The 22,790-nt window shown below is 42.8% G+C and overlaps 1 protein-coding gene across 1 annotated transcript in view; it reads left to right on the top strand.

Annotated features, from left to right (window-relative positions):
* The window catches only part of gbe1b (glucan (1,4-alpha-), branching enzyme 1b), a 94,666-nt gene that overhangs the window by 22,906 nt on the left and 48,970 nt on the right, over window positions 1–22,790 (top strand). Inside the window, exons 5-8 of the mRNA XM_058079408.1 lie at window positions 1–94; window positions 3,875–3,965; window positions 8,846–9,055; window positions 21,708–21,823. The exon at window positions 1–94 is cut by the window's left edge and continues 42 nt beyond it. Of these exons, the coding sequence (XP_057935391.1) occupies window positions 1–94; window positions 3,875–3,965; window positions 8,846–9,055; window positions 21,708–21,823 (511 nt within the window). The remainder of the gene's footprint in view (window positions 95–3,874; window positions 3,966–8,845; window positions 9,056–21,707; window positions 21,824–22,790) is intronic.

Below are 22,790 nucleotides of genomic sequence, written 5' to 3'. Positions count from 1 at the left end.
TACGAGGCCCACGTGGGTATCGCTTCGCCGGAGAGGGAGATCGCATCATACGTCAACTTCACAAACAACGTGCTGCCGCGTATAAAAGACCTGGGTAAGATGAGCCTAGCACTTTGACGCTTCCATCACCGGCATGACTGCTTATTAATACCTTGGTAGAATTTGTCTCTGTGGACTTTATTAAAAAGTCTAGCGCGCGTTGCGTCATTCAATAAACAGAGGAGCGCTTGCATTGATGGCAGCCTCCAGGACCAGCTGAGTTTTGTATTCAAGTCTCGCTTCTGGTGAAAAGTTGCCCACAGTGACATCTGAACTAAAAAAACTCATTCATCAGCAGTTTCCCCTCATGGCCGTCTGGAAGGACTCCATATTGTCACTCGCAGCTTTAATTAAACTACTAAAGAAAATGTGTTTTATTTGTCTGACTAAATGATAGGCTTGATTGTTTTCCACAACAATCTTTTTTTTTTTTTTTTAGCTATCATGCATTTGAATGCAATTTCATCCTTATGGAGCAGATTGAAAATTCAGCTCCTTGCAAATGATAACAGACGTGCTTTTATTTTGCCGCCCGCTGCAGAGACATTATTCGAATGCACAGATAGCACCAGGAGCCATCTGATAAATGCTTCCCCCCCCCCGTTTCCGTCAGGCTGCTGTCAAACAATCTACAGTACCTGCTGCAGCCCCGGGAATTCCCAATCGGATGTGGCTAGAGGCTGAAAAAAAACGACAAAAAAAAAAAAACACCGTCTGCCTTTGCTTGCCATTTTCATTTCCTCCCCAAAACGTGTATGTGTGTGTAAAATAAGCCCCTCGCCCCGGTGCTGTCACACACTACCTCGAGAAAAACCTTGTTTTTGTTTTCTCTCACCAACATGAGACAAAGCTAAGCTGGGCGCCACATGACAATGGAAAATAACCGCAGGGCTTCCCTCTGGAGCGCTCAGTGGTGGCGGCTTAAAAGCCTCTTGTTGTCTTACTCGTGGCGGCGTTCTCCCAGGGCCGTGTCGAGATGTCATACGTGACCCCCTGACTCTCGTAGCTGTTGTCTCCCGTAGACACGCCTCGTCTTTAGCATGCGCGTGTCACAACAAGAGGATCCTGACTGGCTCAGAGACCATCTCCGGAACCAGCGTGTCCAAATGCACGTCCAAATAGCTGCGGCGTGCTTCCAGATGATGTTGTCATTATGCGTGTGTCCCGTGAGCTCTGCTGACATCCTACAAATCACCAGGAAGGAACAAGCCCTGCAGCTACTGTAGGAAATGAGGAGCAGTGGAACCTCGGTTTTGGTCATTCATTTCCCCTCGCTGTACCGCGGTTCAACTATCGTTCATGACATGACCTTTCACACTGCATGGAGACTGGCCGCTGAACCAGCAGAGCCCAGCCAACATGCCATGGCTGAGGTCCCTTGGGGATGACAGCACTTCCGGAAATGTGGCCGAGCTACGAGAGCTAGCTCATCATGGTTTGCGCCATCAACTATAGATGTCATTTTTGTAAATTTTGTAAACCATTTTCTTTAAAAAATTGAACAATGTAGAACAGGGGTGCTCACACTTTTTCAGCATGCAAGCTACTTTTAAAACGACCGAGTCAAAATGATCTACCCACTACAAAAATGCAAAACATCTATTTATTTTCAAATGTATGGAGGATTATTTGTACGTACAATGTATGTTGATGTACCTTACATAACCAAATGAGCCAATATTGCAAAACACACATAATTAACTATTAACATTTTTTGTAATTACCTGAGTTTACTTTGATGACTTGCACTGAATTGAACCAGCCAGGGATGCATAGTCCGGACAGTAGCTGCTGATAGCCAGCCTCAAGCACACTTCCAAATGTTTATCAGTCATGGATAATATCCGTATCATAATATCCGTATAATATTCCATATCCGTATGGAAGTGATATGTTTTTTGCCTTTTTACTTGGTCCAGTTTTTGCCTTTTTACTTGGTCCAGCTCCTTCACTCATTTTAGTGACCATAAACTTTAGCGAGGGCTTAAAATCTGACGCAATTCGCCGACTAGCTTAGCACTTTGCATCGTTGTTTACGCATGAGCGGTGACCTAAAGGTCAAAATTCAGTTGTCATCTGACTGGTTGTCCTGTATGTCAATCAAGTAACGGGGATGGATGATAGGCTGACATCGTAAGTTCTGCTGCACTTAGAGACGTTGTTTGATTTGATTGGTCGCCCGAAGGGCAACATTCAGTTGTCATCTGAATGGCTGCCCTGTATGTCAATCAAGTGACGGCATTGATGCTGGGATGATATTTTTTTAATGTCACGCCGCGATCGACCAGCGATCGACCAGTACCACCTCCGCGATCGACCGGTAGCTCGCGATCGACTTAATGAGCACCCCTGATGTAGAACATAATTACAAACAATATATAACATATTTACGCAAAGTTGATGAATCATGTCAGGGACCCTTTCAATTTGGAATAACTAATAACTAAATTGGCAAACTACTGTATAGACTAAGAACAAAAGCAGTATAAAGTGACTATAGGGTGTTATTTCATGTGTACGGGGCTCTAATAATGCCAAAACCTGTATTTAAGAAATCATGAACAGTTTTTCAATGCTCTAACTGTGAAAATGTGCATTTCTGTTTATTAATATTGAATCCTACTTTGCAGAAATGTACTTATTGTGGTCGGGTTGGGAACCAATTAATTGCGATAAACAAGAGTAATAATTTGTTCCAAAATGTCAGAAAAAACTATGGCGGTTAATTGGTTCTCGACAAGTGAATTTTCACGATGTAGGATTTTTTATTTATAAATCACATATTTTTGTAGGGGGCGGCACGGTGGTCTAGGGGTTAGCGCACAGACCTCACAGCTAGGAGACCAGGGTTCAATTCCACCCTCGGGCATCTCTGTGTGGAGTTTGCATGTTCTCCCCCGTGCATGCGTGGGTTTTCTCCTGGTACTCCGGTTTCCTCCCACATTCCAAAAACATGCTAGGTTAATTAGCCACTCCAAATTGTCCATAGGTATGAATGTGAGTGTGAATGGTTGTTTGTCTATATGTGCCCTGTGATTGGCTGGCGACCAGTCCAGGGTGTACCCTGCCTCTCGCCCGAAGACAGCTGGGATAGGCTCCAACACCGCTGCGACCCTCGTGAGGATAAGCGGTAGAAAATGAATGAATGAATATTTTTGTAGTTAGAACATAGAAAACCTTTACTATTATTTGATATTAGAGCCCCCTAGACATGAACTAACACCCCTATAGTCATCTTTACACTACTATTATTCTTCATTTACACGGGAATGCACAATTGTGCTGGTGAGCTAACTGTTTGCCTCAAAATGATTTCTTCTAAAATTAAGAGGAAAAAGGACAAAGTAAAAAGCAACCTTTCTGCTTCCGCACGGAATGGGGGGAGAGCCTTTATTCGCTCTTCATCTATGGCTGGCTACAGCGAGTACAATGCATATATTTCATATCATATATTTAACATTACGGCCACCTAGTGGCCAGAATACTACATATATAAATACTACATACATATATTGCATTTCAATATGTTGTATAAATGATTAATAAAAGACCATAGTCTACCACGAAACAGCCATTGTTAATGTATGAAACACCACAATATAGTGAGGGAAGGATACACGAGCCGAGTTATTGCTTGGGACGATTGTATTTACTGTAAACCATGATGGGGAGAAGCTGCGAAATTCGAAGCTGAAAGTGATGAGGGATTACTGCGTACAAAAACTGAAGCCAATTTTAAGTGAAAACCAAATCATACCAAAACTGGGGTGTAAAAAGCAAGTGAAGATAACATAACTGGATAATGAATTAAGTTTAAACTGTGTGCTGTGTCCAGGATACAACTGCATTCAACTGATGGCCATCATGGAGCACGCCTATTACGCAAGCTTTGGCTATCAGGTTACCAGCTTCTTTGCAGCTTCCAGGTACGTGTTTTATGATTGGTTGAAATATAGCATTGCTCTTTTAGCAATAATGGCTTCATGTTTGATTGTTTGCTTTACACCGGGGTTGTCCAAACGTCCACATTTAAGGATGTGACCCCCACAGAGCAGTTATGCATCCATGAAACGCACAAGTGCGTCCTGTCCCTTTAAGAAAGTACTCCCAATCTCACTTCCAAGATTTCGTACCTGTACAAGGCTGGAATAGACTTACAATAAGCTAGAAATAACAAGAAATCCAAGATAACGGTCAGTCACCCTCAGTGGCGGGGCAAGGGTCCTTGGGGGATCAAAGCAAGAAATTCATGGGTCCCCCACCCCATCCGTGAACACCAAAAAAAGTTTTGTTTTTGCACACAATTTCTGGTATATCTCCTCTTCATCATGTCTCTCTCAAGTGGGGAACTCGATGGCCGATAAACAAACAAACCTCGCAGCTCACGCTGATTGATGCAGACAGCACTGAAGGCAAATAGGGCCGTGCGGGGGGGGGGGGCCCCAAGGGAGTTTGCTACGTCGTTGTTTCATAATTGCATCGTAAATGCCCGTTGTTGTCGTTTCTGTGCAGTACATGAAGTAGCACTTGGGGGCACCTGGTCTCTCAGTCTCTGCCCCTCGTGGGGGCCACATAAGAAGCCGGGGCCCGAGTCAAATGCGTGGTTTGCTGTAGCACGCCCCGCCTCTAGTCACGCTCACTCTGGAGTGGTGAGGGAGCAGCTCACAACCACTGTTGGAGGTTTGACAATCATTCATTCATTCATTTTCTACCGTTTTTTCCTCACGTGGGTCGCGGGGGGTGCTGGAGCCTATCCCAGCTGTCTTCGGGCGAGAGGCGGGGTACACCCTGGACTGGTCGCCAGCCAATCACAAGGCAAATATATAGACAAACAACCATTCACACTCATATTCATACCTATGGACAATTTGGAGTCGCTAATTAACCTAGCTAGCGCGCAGACCTCACAGCAAGGAGACCAGGGTTCAATTCCACCCTCGGCCATCTCTGTGTGGAGTTTGCATGTTCTCCCCGTGCATGCGTGGGTTTTCTCCGGGTACTCCGGTTTCCTCCCACATTCCAAAAACATGCTAGGTTAATTAGCCACTCCAAATTGTCCATAGGTATGAATGTGAGTGTGAATGGTTGTTTGTCTATATGTGCCCTGTGATTGGCTGGCCACCAGTCCAGGGTGTACCCCGCCTCTCGCCTGAAGACAGCTGGGATAGGCTCCAGCACCCCCGCGACCCTTGTGAGGAAAAAGTGGTAGAAAATGAATGAATGAATAATTAACCTAGCATGTTTTTGGAATGTGGGAGGAAAACGGAGTACCCGGAGAAAACCCACGCATGCACGGGGAGAACATGCAAACTCCACACAGAGATGGCCGAGGGTGGAATTGAACCCTGGTCTCCTAGCTCTGAGGTCTGCGCGCTAACCACTAGAGCACCGTGTCGGGTTTGACAATCAACAAAATAACAATAACTCATACAAGGTATGGGAGAATGTGATGTGGTCACATGACACCAAAATGGAGGTCTTTGGCATCAAGTAAATGATAAATGGACTTACTCTTGCATAGCGCTTGTCTAACTTCAGTGTTGTAACACAATGGTGACGCAGCACCAGAAGCAACTTACCAAATACTTCAATGTGGTCTTGGACAGGTTGGGAGACTACCACTCCATCACCTGAGCCATGCCTCCTGTGTGTGGAGGTTGTCTTAAATGGTGGTGGAAACCTTCTGCTTTGGGGATGTTTCTTTGCTAAGGGGACCGGAACACTCGAAGGGGGGGCTTATAAACATGCACATGTACCCTAGAATCTTGGATGAGAACCTAGTGGCCTCAACCAGAAGACCAAAGAACAGTAACTCCTGTGAGTTTCAAGGTTGGATGAAAGTGGAGAATGAGTGGAGAGGTGGTTATGAACCTGTAATCATTTGATGGTGACCTCAGATACTGCGGACATCTTGATATAATAAAAAACCTAGTAGCTCTCATACAGAGTGATATTCCATGAAGGCTCGGTGATCCTTGACAGGTGGAGAGATGACAATGGAGTCCTCCATCCGAGCCATGAATCGGCCAATCAAACATCATTTTCACACAACTGACTGACTTTTTTTTTTCATTTGAGTCTCGGAGGGCGGGTGACGACCATGAAGACACAACCCAGCCAGCAATTTCCTAGCGGCGTCCGATCAAGGTTAGCGCTTCTGACCCCGCCGGTAATCTCTCTGTAAACACATTTCCAGTTAATCCAGAGAGTGGCGGGACTCTCCGATAAAGGTGGACTAGTCGGAGTGTTTATCTTCTGTCAGAGATCCACCCCGCCCCCACCTCCTTCCCCTCAGAGTGCAGCCTAAGCCCCCGAGTGTAAGGTATATAGCGTAATTTCACCCATGATTGATCGCTCAGTGTCATTTAAAACCTCAACGCTTGAATACCGGGAAGCGGCTAATGCTGGTGTGCCGCTCGCGATGCTATGCGATGATGCTGATGCGGCGATAGCGCGGCAGGACGGAAAATATGAGGAGTATGGTGAAAGATATGGAAGAATACATGCATGCATGCATACATACAGTACTTCTCTCAGCAGTGAAGTATTTCTCATGCAAGCTCTGCTTCTTCCTTACATCCTTAACCGATCCAGTCCAGCAATTCATTTTGGTAAGTCTTTCTCCTCTCTAGGGAGCTTTTTATAAAGTTCATTTTCACTTCCATGGTGATGTTTTACGCTTGCGAGACATAACGGAGTACAATAAGTAGACTAATAAGCGATGCTATCTTTACTCTGGGTAGCAGCCCTGAGGTACACACCGTATTTATCCACAGCACCTGCCAAGAAGTACCCAGATCTTCCAGATCTCCTGACTGTGTAGCCAACATCCTAACCACTCTTCCACCGTGCATCTCTCTGTTTTGAACAAGCTCAAATTCATTCATTTTCTACCGCTTTTTCCTCACGAGGGTCGCGGGGGGTGCTGGAGCCTATCCCAGCTGTCTTCGGGCGAGAGGCGGGGTACACCCTGGACTGGTCGTCATATTTCGACAATCTCTAACAAATGGACGTTGAGCCACAGTTTCAACACCCCTGCCTTTATAGCTCTTTGTCAGGATTGAACATGTGACATAATATATAGAGCATAGAATGACCTTCTAAATACTATTTAACATTATTAGAGATCCCCAGAAATGAAATAACACCCCTACAGTCACATTTTCACTCCTTTTCCACAACATTATATACATTCATTCATTCATTTTCTACCGCTTTTTCCTCACGAGGGTCGCGGGGGTGCTGGAGCCTATCCCAGCTGTCTTCGGGCAAGAGGCGGGGTACACCCTGGACTGGTGGCCAGCCAATCACAGGGCACATATAGACAAACAACCATTCACACTCACATTCATACCTATGGACAATTTGGAGTCGCCAATTAACCTAGCATGTTTTTGGAATGTGGGAGGAAACCGGAGTACCCGGAGAAAACCCACGCATGCACGGGGAGAACATGCTAACTCCACACAGAGATGGCCGAGGGTGGAATTGAACCCTGGTCTCCGAGCTGTGAGGTCTGCGCGCTACAAGCTCAAATATGTTGCATTATTTAAAATATTCCATCGTCACAGATTCAACCTAAATTGTTGATCCGGTCTCCTGTCAATCCCCAAACCATAACCTTCCACTTTGAGTAGTTTCCTGTGAATTTCTCCTATTTAGTGCCGAGCATGATAGACAGGAGATCAAGGGTTCAATTTTCTGTTTTGGGCATGTGGTGTGGAGTTGCCATGTTCTTCCCGTGTAGGCTTCCTCCCACATTCCAGAAACAAACATGCTAGGTTCAGTGGAGACCCATCTGCCCTATGATTGGTTGGTGTAGCCCGCCTCTCACACCAATTCAGCTGGGATGAGCTCCAGCTTACCCGTGACACTAAAGAAGATAGACTATGATAGATGACCTCACAGCTAGGAGACCAGGATTCAGGTTTTAATGCACAAGCAAATTGTAAACAACACTGGCCTCTATTGCTAAAGCAGGCAGCGGTGACGGAAAAACATGCTTTGGGGGGGGGGCACGTAATATCGCTGCTGGAAGTGCGTCCATTGTAAATACTGGATTTCTATCCATTTCTTCACACTCGCACGCTGGATCCATTCTGGAACACCCACAAACGTTGTGGTCCAACGTTGTGGGATTCAACATTCACAAATTTTGGCTTCTAAATTTTTTTTTTTTTTTTGCCACCCCCGCAAAAATTAAAAAAAAATTTAAAGAATAGGGAAATATTTTGGAATTTTTTTAAGGCTGTAATTTAACAAGAATATTATAAAAAAATGTAGTAACTTAGCGTTAAGAAGTAAAATTTTTAAGTGTAAAAATAAAGTTGGAGGCTGCACGGCGGTTGAGTGGTTAGCGCCAGACCTCACAGCTAGGAGGACCAGGGTTCAATTCCACCCTCGGCCATCTCTGTGTGGAGTTTGCATGTTCTCCCCGTGCATGCGTGGGTTTTCTCCGGGTACTCCGGTTTCCTCCCACATTCCAAAAACATGCTAGGTTAATTAGCCACTCCAAATTGTCCATAGGTATGAATGTGAGTGTGAATGGTTGTTTGTCTATATGTGCCCTGTGATTGGCTGGCCACCAGTCCAGGGTGTACCCCGCCTCTCGCCCGAAGACAGCTGGGATAGGCTCCAGCACCCCCGCGACCCTTGTGAGGAAAAAGCGGTAGAAAATGAATGAATGAATGAATGAATATGATAGATAGAAAATGGATGAATGACGCCAAATTTATGGCCAGTGACGCTCCATCCAGACTAAACCATCAAAGACGATGAAAGCATTTCTCTCCATTTGTGTTCCCAGCCGCTACGGCACCCCGGACGAGTTAAAGCAGCTGATCGATGTGGCGCATTCGTTGGGCATCGTGGTGCTGCTGGATGTCGTCCACAGCCACGCGTCCAAAAACACAGAGGACGGCCTCAACAGCTTTGACGGGTCCGACTCCTGCTACTTCCACTCGCCTCCACGGGGGGAGCACAGCCTGTGGGACAGCCGCCTCTTCAATTACTCCAGGTACTTCCTTTCTGTTTTGGACTTCATCTCAATTTTAACATTTGCTTCTTATTCACCAATTATGACGTCCAACAAGCTACTTTATATTATTTCTTTTACTTCAATAATGATTTGGAGTGCATGAGAAAGTGGGAAAAGAAAAACTTATCTCTGACCACATGGTTGGTTGTTTATAAACAAATATACAAGCAACAGAACCAAGGGTCAAACTTGTATGGATCGAAGTGCCGAGTCAGCATTAATAATGCTGATGAACAGCCACTCGGGAAACGCCTTCTCATGGCATTCATAAAACTATACCACGGGGTTGCCTACAGCCACAGCTTGCTGTTTATTGTACTTCTGGTTCGATGCCAAACTGCATTTCATGTACTGTGTAATTGGCACGGTGAATGACAATAAATTAGAATCTAATCTGATCTAATGACCGAGTGCTAATTGAAGGCCCTGCAGAGGACTGGTGATTGTAGACCACAAAGGAGGTTCTTCAGTTCATTAGACTTCGTAGGTTGAGCATGTATGCTAATGTAAGCTATTTTTCGTGATACATCATGCTTGTTAAGGTTAATTGGAGACTCCAAATTGTCCATAGGTATGAATGTGAGTGTGAATGGTTGTTTGTGTATATGTGCCCTGTGATGGGCTGGCCACCAGTCCAGGGTGTACCCTGCTTTTTGCCCGAAGACAGCTGGGATAGGCTCCAGCACCCTTCGCGACCCTCGTGAGGATAAGCAGTAGAAAATGAATGAATGAATGAATGAATGTATATAATGTTGTGAAAAAGGAGTGAAAATGTGACTGTAGGGATGTTATTTCATTTCTGGGGATCTCTAATAATGTTAAAGAGTATTTGGAAGGTCATTTTATGCTCTATATATTATGTCACATGTTCAATCCTGACAAAGAGCTATAAAGGCAGGGGTGTTGAATGAATGAATGAATTCATACTTACTGACATTGAAGAAATTTTAATGACTGCTGAACGACAACTTCCAAAAATTCAAAAGATGCACTGTGATATTTGTATTTATTTATTTTTCCTTAAAAAACAAAAATAATGTTTAATATACTGTGTGTGTGTGTATGTAAAGTGGTATGAAAAAGTTTGGGCACCCTCGTAATTTAAAAATGTTCCTTTTATAAATGTTATTGGGATCAGTCATTCCGCTTTTTCCTCGCGAGGGGCGCTGGAGCCTATCCCAGCTGTCTTCGGGCAAGAGGCGGGGTACACCCTGGACTGGTCGCCAGCCAATCACAGGGCACATATAGACAAACAACCATTCACACTAACATTCATACCTATGGACAATTTGGAGTGGCTAATTAACCTAGCATGTTTTTGGAATGTGGGAGGAAACCGGAGTACCCGGAGAAAACCCACGCATGCACAAGGAGAACATGCAAACTCCACACAGAGATGGCCGAGGGTGGAATTGAACCCCGGTCTCCTAGCTGTGAGGTCTGCGCGCTAATTTGCTATCAACTGCAGCGACAACATGAGTGAAGGCAAAGCAAGTGAGAGTAAAGCAATAAAGAGAACACACTGTGTCATCATCAGTACAACATAAGTTTTGTCGAACAAACTGATAAATGCGAACCGGAGTGGAGCTCACATTCCTGCATTTTTATTAGATCCTCTTTCATATGATAGGCGGCGATGCGTTCAAGGTCACACGCAAGACAACTAGCTTGCTTTCTTTGCCATTTTCCATATTTTGCAGAGAGGCAATGCATGATGATTTGGTGTTCCGGTCGTAATGTTGATATTTTCACGTGCTTGCCAGAGTTCTTTCTGTTAATAAGCGTCCTAAAGGAGTCCAAAAAGCCTTTTCCATGTCAGTGGCAGCAGTTTTCAATACATTCCGCAGTGCTTAGTGTCCGGCTTGGGGGCAATAAGAAGAGGGCAAGGTTGCACTTTCATCAGTTACAGGGATGTCCAATCAGCGGCGCTCATTAGACACAGTGGAGACATATGGCTCCACCGAGGGGGGAGAGGAGGCACGCAAGGAGTCGTTTGTGAAAGCCCAGCGGAGCTTCACAGCGAGCTGGTTTGTCTGTTCGGACATCTTTGTTTGAGGAAATTCCACCTGGCGGGGTAGCGTCAAAGCTAGCGTGAAAGTGAAACGCAGGCTGTTTTTAATCGAGCACCGTCGCTATCGGCCATCACGGCACCACCGCCATCGTCTTATTAGTTTGACAGACGCCGGCTGATAGCGGCTATCCAGCCCGGGATCTGCTTCACTTTCCCCGCCGCACGGTCTTTGTCGCTTCTGTTGGCTTTTATCGTGCAACGCTTTTTGTTGCTTTGTCGTCTTTGGCCGCACGAGTTTCACTGGAGACCTCCGTGTTTGGATAGATCTCATTTGTTAAGTCCACGCACCTCCGAGGCAAACACGGCATCTGCTATCAGTATTCCAAGGGCCTGGCTTTGCAAACATCACTTCCAGGCTGGGAGTCTTTTCACAGCTGCTGAATAACAATTTGATGGGTTTTTTTGGGGTTTTGTTTTTTTTTTTGACTGTGCGGTAAATAAAACATTTGTGGATGCACACCGCAGTGAAAAACTTAACAAATTCAGGTTGTGGAAGTTTGTTTGGGTGAAACGCCCTCGCTGCTTTGCACTTCCGACATCACGGCTTCATTCTATCACGGTTTTTCAGAAATACATTGGCTGGAATCGAACTCTGGTCTCCTAGCTGTGCGGCTTGCTCGCGAACAACTCGTCTATCGTGCAGCCGCGTTTGCAAGCATAAAAATCTAAGCTAAGTAGTAGTAAAATACCAACATAAGACATTCAGAAGATGCATTCCGTCATTGATGTAGTATTCTATAGTGGTCACTAGGTGTCAGTAATATTTCAGCTATAGCTATGGCTATTGGTCAGACAATAGCCATAGCAGGAAGTGCAAGGATGGTGACATTTAAGCATATATTATGGCTTATTTTCTCTTATTATGTTTACTATAATGAGTAATGGAGTGCAACGGTGACTGTAGGGGTGTTATTTCATGTCTAGATGGCTCTAATAATGTAAAAAAAAAGACATACACTCAAAAAATAAATGTTTAGCCTCAACAAAAAAAAAATCGACGCAACAGTTTCCATTCGTCTTTCTTAGTTACGACAACTTAATTTGAAATTGCTTTGAACCAACAAACAATATTGCATTGCACAAATTAGCTTTTCCTCTTTACTCAAAGCTTATTTTAAGTAATGCTTACTGAATAATTGTTGTCATAGGGACAAGTTTTTAAGTTTGTAACTCCAAAAAATATGTTAAGTCAACTGACTTAATCATTTTAAGTAGTTTAATTTGTTGTCTACTTAATTATAATAACACTGCACACAGCTTTTTAAGTAGCGATAACTTATATATATTTACATATAGGAGATGGAACTTAAAATGGAAAGGTTAATGTTGAGAGAAATTATGTTACCAAGCTAATTTTATTAAGTCATGGCAACTTGAAATTTGTTTTAAGCTTACCAACAATAAAATTTGAGTGTATATGACATGCAAAATTAAGTTCATGTAATAGCCAACATTATTGTTTGAACATAACTTAAAAAATAAAGTGATCAACTTGGAAAGTTTATCTAAATCAATTAATTACATTTTTGACATTGCATTTATGTATTAAATCAAGTGGTGTCAGCAGATACTCTAAATTACTTTTTAGAGTGTATTTGGAAGGTCATAAACGGCTTTTCTATGCTCCAACTACAAAATAAGGAGTTCTGCTTCTGGGAATTTCACCAAGGATGCTCAGGTCTGGAACCAATTAACCACGTTTAGCAAAGCTTTGTGTACTTGCTAAATATAGCTACTAAGTTGCCGTGTTGGCAACACTGATCCCTCCTGCTACGTGGTCTTCTCCTCTGGCAGGCCTGGTGTGTATGAGGTGTGTGAAGCCACGATGTTGGAACAACAGGCAGTCCCGTTAAAATGCCTGACGGCTGACAGGTAGTTGGAAATGTATTGAATTGAAAAAAAAAATCCCAAATAAAGGAATGTATGGGAACGGTACACTGTGTTCCGTACGGAAAAATCTGAATACATGTACAGCTGCTTGACTTTGTGAGGTTTTACTATCTCGCCCCCCAAAAAAACTTGGACCGCCGCCTTCTAATAAATTGAACAAGATTAATTATTCATTTCAATTTTCCGGAGCATTTGCGTGGCGCTCAAACACCCTTGAAAATATTGAAGGACAATATGTTTTCCTAGCAGATAAATCCTTTTCCCAAACTCCGAAAGCCATCCGAATGTGCAACGTACGCGCTTGTACGAGTGCGTGCTGACAACATGGGGGGGATGTCAGCCTAATTCATTGGCCGATGTTTCGTTCGAAGATGCCAAAGTCACCTTGAGACGCCGGCCAAGTCAGTGGAGGCGGCGGTCTGGCACGTCCGCGAGCTGGCAGCCCAAGAAACCAAACCTTTCCATCGGGTCAGGGCGCTCCAGATGAGAGAGTTTCTGAGGAACTTGTAATCCGACCACCTCCCCGGAATGGTTTGACTTCAATCTACCGGTGGATTGGCGAGATACGGGAAGAAGGCCCACCGCCAGGCTTTTGAAATGTAAGCTTTTAACTCCTCAGCGCGTTCCCATGCTGCGCCGCAGCACAAAGGAATAATTATTCCCTCTCTGACGGGATTGTGCTGTACGTGGTTTTTAGATTTCTTAATGATCTGTACACGGGGTGATCGTCTTCTGCTGCTGTTACATGAAGCAACTGGCGGAATGGGTGTAACTCAAACACTTGCGTCGTAAACATCAGCTTGAAGCAGATGCTTTGATTACTCCAAAGCACTTTTTCCAAACTCCTTATTAGGAGTGTACACGGACACCCGACGGATTTCTTTGGTCACGGAACACAGGCGTAGTGCTTCCCACACGGTGTGCATTGAATGACGGGCCGGAAGTGTTTATGGCATCGCTCGGCTACTTGGTTAACATATCGAGTTTAGCCTTTGGTGAGCGATCGTTACAAGGAGAAGCCTCCTCCGTGGTTTGGGAACACTTATTGGCCTTCCCACTGGAATAAGACAGGTGCATACGATGAAAGCAGTGTGCAATTAATTTAGAAATATGGCATTTATTGGAGATTTACCTGTCTGTATGACTGACATGCTAACCATGAGGTCCCCTTGCGTCCTGTTGGAGAATTACTTGCTAGCATTTAAATCAAATTTGATTCTTACTGGACCTAAAATGGGCCCGAGCGCCTTAATATTTACATTTTCTATATTCCAATCTGGGCGGCATGGTTAGCGTGCAGACCTCACAGCTAGGAGACCAGGGTTCAATTCCACCCTCGGCCATCTCTGTGTGGAGTTTGCTTGTTGTTTGCTTGTTCAGTTTTCCGGTTTCCTCCCACATTCCAAAAACATGCTAGGTTAATTAGCGACTCCAAATTGTCCATAGGTATGAATGTGAGTGTGAATGGTTGTTTGTCTATATGTGCCCTGTGATTGGCTGGCCACCAGTCCAGGGTGTACCCCGCCTCTCGCCCGATGACAGCTGGGATAGGCTCCAGCAACCCCGCGACCCCCGTGAGGAGAAAGCGGTAGAAAATGAATGAATGAATATTCCAATCTTTAGATCTGCTACAGATCTCCAACAGAACCTTTAGCTATCCTGCCGAATAACGGAGTTAGATGGACGAAAATGTTTTCCTAAAGTCAAACCTGAATGGAAAACAAAAACTGAACCCAGGGAAGAGTTCCGAACGTAAGCGTTCTTTTCTTTAGATGTTGAGTTAAAGCAGAGTGGATCTACATAATGTATTTCTAAGTGTTGGCTGCATGAACCTGAAAGGCTGCCACGTGCTCCCCGTAGGCGCGAGCAAAAGGGAAACCATCGTATCACATTTTGTCTCTTAAGCGACAAAAGATATTTTTCCCGGGATGCTTAGCGAGAGCCAGGCAGAACCAAATAGCAGCACCAAAGCCCACCAAGACAGGAGGGGGGGCTCCCAGCAGACTGCCTGCACGTCTGTTTGACAATGTGGTGCAACATATGACCACGTTATTCTGTCAGCGGCCAGCAAACACAACTTTTTTTCTCTGCTTCAGTCACACCACACTTTTTTTTAGCTATTGAGAAGGATTGATATGTTTAAAAAAAAAAAAAAACAGCACAGAACATGGGAGAACTTTGCAAACAATTCTATTTGGATCAGCGTCAGATTGGAACTTCATTCAATATTCAGCCAGCTCTTTAAGTATGCACTAATCCCGCATTTATCACTGTTAATTCATTGGTTCCAGACCCCACAGCTGTTCAGATTCCTCATTTATAAATAGAATATGTTCATAGTTAGAGCTTAGAAACCCCATTTACAACCTTCTACATACAAGGTTTAACATTACTACAGCCCTCTAGACACCAAATAAGACCCCTATAGTCATCTTTACACTCCTGTCACCCATCATAGTAGACATAATAAGAGAAAATAAGACATATTGTTGCTTATAAAGCCTGTTTAGGACCTTCAAAATGTGTTTTTAATATTATAAGAGCCCTCTAGACATGAAATAACACCCCTATGTTCATCTTTACACTCTGGTCACTCGATATAGTAGACATAATAAGAGAAAATAAGACATACCTTTGCATATAAAGCCTGTTTAGGACCTTCTAAATATGTTTTTAACATTATTAGAGCCCTCTAGACATGAAATAACACCCCTATAGTCATCTTTCCACTCATGTCAACCATCATAGTAGACATAATAAGAGAAAATAAGAAATATTATTGCTTATAAAGCCTGTTTAGGACCTTCAAAATATGTTTTTAATATTATTTGAGCCCTGTAGACATGAAGTAACACCCCTATGGTCATCTTTACACTCTGGTCACCTGATATAGTAGACATAATAAGAGAAAATAAGACATATTTTTGCTTATAAACCCTATTTAGGACCTTCAAAATGTGTTTTTAATATTATAAGAGCCCTCTAGACTAGACATGAAATAACACCCCTATAGTCATCTTTCCACTCCTGTCAACCATTATAGTAGACATAATAAGAGAAAATAAGACATATTATTGCTTATAAAGCCTGTTTAGGACCTTCAAAATATGTTTTTAATATTATTAGAGCCCCGTAGACATGAAATAACACCCCCATGGTCATCTTTACACTCTGGTCACCTGATATAGTAGACATAATAAGAGAAAATAAGACATATTTTTGCTTATAAACCCTATTTAGGACCTTCAAAATGTGTTTTTAATATTATAAGAGCCCTCTAGACATGAAATAACACCCCTATAGTCATCTTTCCACTCCTGTCAACCATTATAGTAGACATAATAAGAGAAAATAAGACATATTATTGCTTATAAAGCCTGTTTAGGACCTTCAAAATATGTTTTTAATATTATTAGAGCCCCGTAGACATGAAATAACACCCCTATGGTCATCTTTACACTCCTGTGGCCCATTATAGTAAACATAATAAGAGAAAATAAGACATTATTGCTTACAAAGCCAGTTTAGGACCTTCAAAATATGTTTTTAATATTAATAGAGCCCTCTGGACATGAAATAACACCCCTATAGTCATCTTTCCACTCCTGTCAACCATTATAGTAGACATAATAAGAGAAAATAAAACATGTTATTGCTTATAAAGCCTGTTTAAGACCTTCGAAATATGTTTTTAATATTATTAGAGCCCTCTAGACATGAAATAACACCCCTATGGTCATCTTTACACTCCTGTGACCCATTATAGTAAACATAATAAGAGAAAATAAGATATTATTGCTTATAAAGCCAGTTTAGGACCTTCAAAATATGTTTTTAATATTAATAGAGCCCTCTGGACATGAAATAACACCCCTATAGTCATCTTTCCACTCCTGTCAACCATTATAGTAGACATAATAAGAGAAAATAAAACATATTATTGCTTATAAAGCCTGTTTAAGACCTTCGAAATATGTTTTTGATATTATTAGAGCCCTCTAGACATGAAATAACACCCCTATGGTCATCTTTACACTCAATATAGTAAATATAATAAGATAATATCAAATATATTATTGCTTATAAAGCCTGTTTAGGACCTTTTTAAATATGTTTTTAACATTATTGAGCCCTATAGACATGTAATAACAGCCAGACAGTAGATAGGCTGCTGTGGTCTGTTCGCCCTGCTTAGCAATAATGATGAAGGCAACAGCACATATCACCATAAACAGCGAATAGGTTGATCCTTAATATGCATGAAAAGACATCACTATTTGTCCTTGTCCTGCATCATTCATCGTCATGCGCTCATCTGACCTGCAGCTTTCTCACAACCTTCCCTCTGCCGTGGTGACAGCTTGACCCCGTGGTGTAGAATCTTCCCCACCTCCTCCGTCCGCCCGCGACCTCGGGCACAGCGCATTAAACGGGGGTCGCAGTCGTGTTTGTCTGCAGGGCGGAAATAAAACCTGATAAGGCGCAACCGAGCATGAAGATGAGCTGAAGGGAAGCGTGTTATTCCACTGGCGACTCCGCTTGCTAGCTCATAAATATGCCGTCTCCACAGTGGAAACCAAAATGAGCCCAAAAACCCACCTCCAAAGCTGCCTTAAGCTGCCTCTTCTAAACTAGGACAACTCAAGCGTCAAAGTGCTTTTTCTTTGGCTTTCTGTGTTTGTTTTTTTTGTTACGCTACCACAGAAGGGGTAGGAAGTGCTCAGGACAATACGGCTGGAATGCACATCATAACAGACTTCCTGTCCTTTCAAGTGACGAGGCTCACTGCCCGACTTGCAATCTCACACTTCATGACTCCTCAAGTGAAGCATAAAAACATCAACACGTGCCCATTTGAACACTGGTGCAGCCACAGCTACATGCTCTCCATTTCTCCTGCATTGTCACATCTGTAGAATTATCACCCACTCGATGCTGAACCAGATGGCTTTCTACGGCAAAAGAGCCTATTCTCAATTTGGGGGGTTGAAATATGCAGGTATGCAAATCTGTTCTAAATGTGCGGGAATCTACAGTATACAGTCATAAAGTGCTTGACAGGAAATGGCTTGACATGGCTTTACAGGAAAAATAAAACAATTCAATGAATTCAAACTTTTTTTTTAAGAAAACTTTAAAAAAAAGACCAAAAAACGGAAAAGAAAAAAAAATTATAATAAACAAAAAAATGTACAATTTACAAAGGGCATTTTTTTTTCAATTATTGGCTCCAGAGGTAAAAAAGAAATACATAAAAAAAAAATTCTAAAGGAAAAAAGTTGTAAATCTTTTTATATGCAAATGTGGAGCCTCATAAATGCTGAATCATAAATGTAGTCAATGCCATTCCTACCATGGCTTTATAGAAAATGTGAAAACATATAATAATAAATGCATTTTTAAAGGAAAAATCTTTAGAATCATTATTTTTTTGGACCAAAAATCTGCAAATTTTCAGGGTCATAAATTCTGAATGGTAAATGTGCATCATACCATGGCTTTAGACAAAAATGTAGGAAAAAAACATTACAAAAAAAGAAAATGAATTTGAAAATAATTTTCTTGGAAAAAAAACTTGTAAATGATTCATTCATTTTCTACCGCTTTTCCTCACGAGGGTCGCGGGGGTGCTGGAGCCTATCCCAGCTGTCTTCGGGCGAGAGGCGGGGTACACCCTGGACTGGTGGCCAGCCAATCACAGGGCACATATAGACAAACAACCATTCACACTCACATTCATACCTATGGACAATTTGGAGTCACCAATTAACCTAGCATGTTTTTGGAATGTGGGAGGAAACCGGAGTACCCGGAGAAAACCCACGCATGCACGGGGGGAGAACATGCAAACTCCACACAGAGATGGCCGAGGGTGGAATTGAACCCCGGTCTCCTTAATAAATGCATTTTTAAAGGAAAAATCTTTGGAATAATTTTTTTGGACCAAAAATCTGCACATTTGCAGGGTCATAAATTCTGAATGGTGAATGTGCATCATACCATGGCTTTAGACAAAAATGTAGGAAAAAAAAAACATTAAAAAAAGAAAATGAATTTGAAAATAATTTTCTTGGGGAAAAAAAAACAAAAAAAAAACATGTAAATTATGTTTGGTTTTTTTGTTGTTTTTTACCCAAATATTCCGACTCACGAATGTGTGAGCATCCATTCTACTTGCTCTATTCAACTTCATTCTTTTGTAAAGTGTCTTTGAGTATCTTGAAAAGCGCTATACAAATAAAATGTATTATTATTATTATTATTACTTTCTACTATTGGAGTGTGAAATGCCAACGCTGGAGGAGAAACAGCAGGATGAGTGACGCATAAAGACAGACAAAGCGGTACATGAATGCTGCCATTTGACCTGACTGATCACATACTGACAAGTTATTGGTGACTCCCCGTGAAGGAATTCCAAGGAGCACATTTGTTGTTGTTTCAAGTGGAAGAAAATCCCTGTTTCCTGTAGATTACAGTTTGATGTTGGTGGAGTAAAAGTGTACATCAAGGCCGCAGCGGGGCGAGTCAGCGCTGCTTTGTGCTGCTACGAATGTTCGAAAAGTAGCTTTGCTTACTTTCTCACTTGACCCTCCTCAACCTCTATTTAGGCGCAGATTTACTTTCCCGGGCCGTGACGCTGCAGCGGCGGCGGCGGCGGCGAGGAAGCAGTTTGACATTTTGTATTCGATTAGGGCCTATTTCATCATGTCAAAAAAGCTGTTGCAGCAGCAGCAGCAGCAGCCAAGAGGCCCGGCATCAGACTCGGGCAGAACTCCAATAACGTCTCAAACTGCCACATCCATCCCCACACTTAACAGCTCTTGCTTTTAATAATCCCTCGCTCGCTCCTCAAATATACGACTGAGGGCAGGTTTTAACCAGTCCTGCTGCTTTTTTTTTTTTTTTTTTTTTCTTCTTATGTGCAGCCTCATCCTCAGAGATGTCCAACCCCAGCGTGAGTTGACAGGTGTGAAGCCAAATGTTACATCAACGCTTCCCTCTTCCCTGGAGGAGGAACACGAGGGGACTCGGCGTGATCCGACAGTGGCGGCGAGGCCGGGTGGTCGCACAGACCTTGTGATAAATAGATTAGGTCCTCCGCTCCGCCGCACACGGCCAACAAAGACTCCGACACCGCATCCTCTGGGATGGAGATAATAGTCAGGCAGAGCTAGCAGGCCCCGCCATGGAAGCGTCCTGCCACATTAGGAGCCGCGACGCCATTCATCATCAAGCCCAATTACAGGCCGCGTAGTCGGATGTGGCGGTCCCGCGGCAGATACGCGCTCAATGAAGTCATCGCTCAGTCTGCGCTGTTTTAATGCACAAGCAAATTGTAAACAACACTGGCCTCTATTGCTAAAGCAGGCAGCGGTGACGGAAAAACATGCTTTGGGGGAGGGGTCGGGGGGGGCACGTAATATCGCTGCTGGAAGTGCGTCCATTGTAAATACTGGATTTCTATCCATTTCTTCACACTCGCTTGCTGGATCCATTCTGGAACACCCACAAACGTTGTGGTCCAACGTTGTGGGATTCAACATTCACAAATTTTGGCTTCTAAATTTTTTTTTTTTTTTTTTTGCCACACCGCAAAAATTTAAAAAAAATTTCAAGAAGAGTGAAATATTTGGGAATTTTTTAAGGCTGTAATTTAACAAGAATATTATAAAAAAGATGTTAAGAAGTAAAATTTTTAAGTGTAAAAATAAAGTTGGAGGCTGCACGGCGGTTGAGTGGTTAGCGCCAGACCTCACAGCTAGGAGGACCAGGGTTCAATTCCACCCTCGGCCATCTCTGTGTGGAGTTTGCATGTTCTCCCCGTGCATGCGTGGGTTTTCTCCGGGTACTCCGGTTTCCTCCCACATTCCAAAAACATGCTAGGTTAATTAGCCACTCCAAATTGTCCATAGGTATGAATGTGAGTGTGAATGGTTGTTTGTCTATATGTGCCCTGTGATTGGCTGGCCACCAGTCCAGGGTGTACCCCGCCTCTCGCCCAAAGACAGCTGGGATAGGCTCCAGCACCCCCGCGACCCTCGTGAGGAAAAAGCGGTAGAAAATGAATGAATGAATGAATAAAGTTGGAATTTTTTTAAATTTAGGTTGAAAAATCGATATGACAAAGCTGAGATAATCTTCAGCATATCTGCATCTGGTTGGGTGAGGGGGCAGCTTGTGTATGCCCCCCCCCCATCCACACAACTCCTGCTCAGGCAGCGCTCCTCCATTTGTGGTAGCGTGTTGTCGCTTCTTGTTGGCTCGTCAGGCGTTTAAGAACACGCGGCAAAGTAAATAGAAACCCCCCCCCCATCCCCCCGCCTTCACTACCCCACACATGGTGTTTGTTTACCCGAGTGGAGCGCCCAATCCTCTCTGTTCGGCACCGTGCTCGACGCTGACCGCAGGTCACGCCGTCGCTCTGATGGACAAGCAAGGAAAAGCTGAACGTCGGTTGATGAAAACGCCATCCGCCGCCTCCCGCCGCCTCCCGCCTCCTCCCGCCTCCACGCTGCGTACGATATCAACACACTTTGGTCATCAATACCTGAATGTCCTGCAGCGCTGCAAATTCATTTCTACTGTTCAAAGTGCAATGATGAGCCGTGTGAATAATTCAGAGCTCCGGCTGCTGCTTCTGACCTTGGCTGTGTGTGTTCCTGTTAGCTGGGAAGTGATGCGCTTCCTGCTATCCAACCTGCGCTGGTGGATGGAGGAGTACAAGTTTGACGGCTTCCGATTCGACGGCGTCACGTCCATGCTGTACCATCACCACGGAATAGGTAGGATTCAAAACAGCTACCACTAGGGGGGGTTCAAAGTGTGGCCCACGGCCCATTTGGGGCCCGTGGCTGTTTATTTATTGGCATGTGGCACATTCCAATAATATAATTAACAAGAAAAGTTTTTAAAAACTCCCAAAATGCAACAATGAGCTGGAATTTTACCCCCCCAAATAGTCAAAATATTCAGGGTGAAAAAGGAGAATAACATCATAATATTATAAGGAAAAATAATGTTTTAGTAGTAACATTTATATACCTTTACATATATAGATAGATATGCCTTTATACCTTTATTCATCCCTTAGTGGGGACATTTCATATGAGGAGAAACAAACAAAACCACAAATTAAGTCAAATTAAATTTTTGGAAAATGAGGTTGGGGGAAAAGTTATGAGAATAAACTCAAAACATGGGAATAAAGATCAAAATTTACAAAAGTTGGAATACTTGAAAGTAATAAAAAGAAAGCCGACTGCAGAAATGTAAAAAAAAAACCAACTTTGTCAGAATAAAGTAACAATTTTAACAAGAAAAAATTAGCAATTTTCTGAGAAAAAATTTGGAAAATTATCAGAAAAAATGTTATTTTAGTAACACAGAGTTGAAATGTTAAAGGAAAAATAGTTTATTGTTTTTAAGTCGTAATATTAGGAGAAACTTAGAAAATTAGGTTGGGGAAAAAGTTAACATTATGGCAATAAAGTCAAAATATTACAATAAAAACGTTGAAATAGCTGAAAAATATTTTCTTTCACAAATGACGGCAGAAATGGGGAAAATAATAGCTTCTGTTTCTTATGAATAAAGTCAAAATATCAAAAGTCATATTCCAATGAGAATAGAATAAACTCATACAATTAAGTAAAAAAAAACAAATGCCATTTTAATACCATAGAATTAAAATATTACAGAAAAAATATTTTAAAAAGTTGTAATTTTTGGAAAATTAGTTTGAGTAAAATT

Source organism: Doryrhamphus excisus, chromosome 8, assembly GCF_030265055.1.
Source record: "Doryrhamphus excisus isolate RoL2022-K1 chromosome 8, RoL_Dexc_1.0, whole genome shotgun sequence".
Classification (NCBI taxonomy): Eukaryota; Metazoa; Chordata; class Actinopteri; order Syngnathiformes; family Syngnathidae; genus Doryrhamphus; species Doryrhamphus excisus.
The sequence above is the reverse complement of the archived record's forward strand: the minus strand, read 5'-3'. Positions and strand labels throughout refer to the sequence as shown.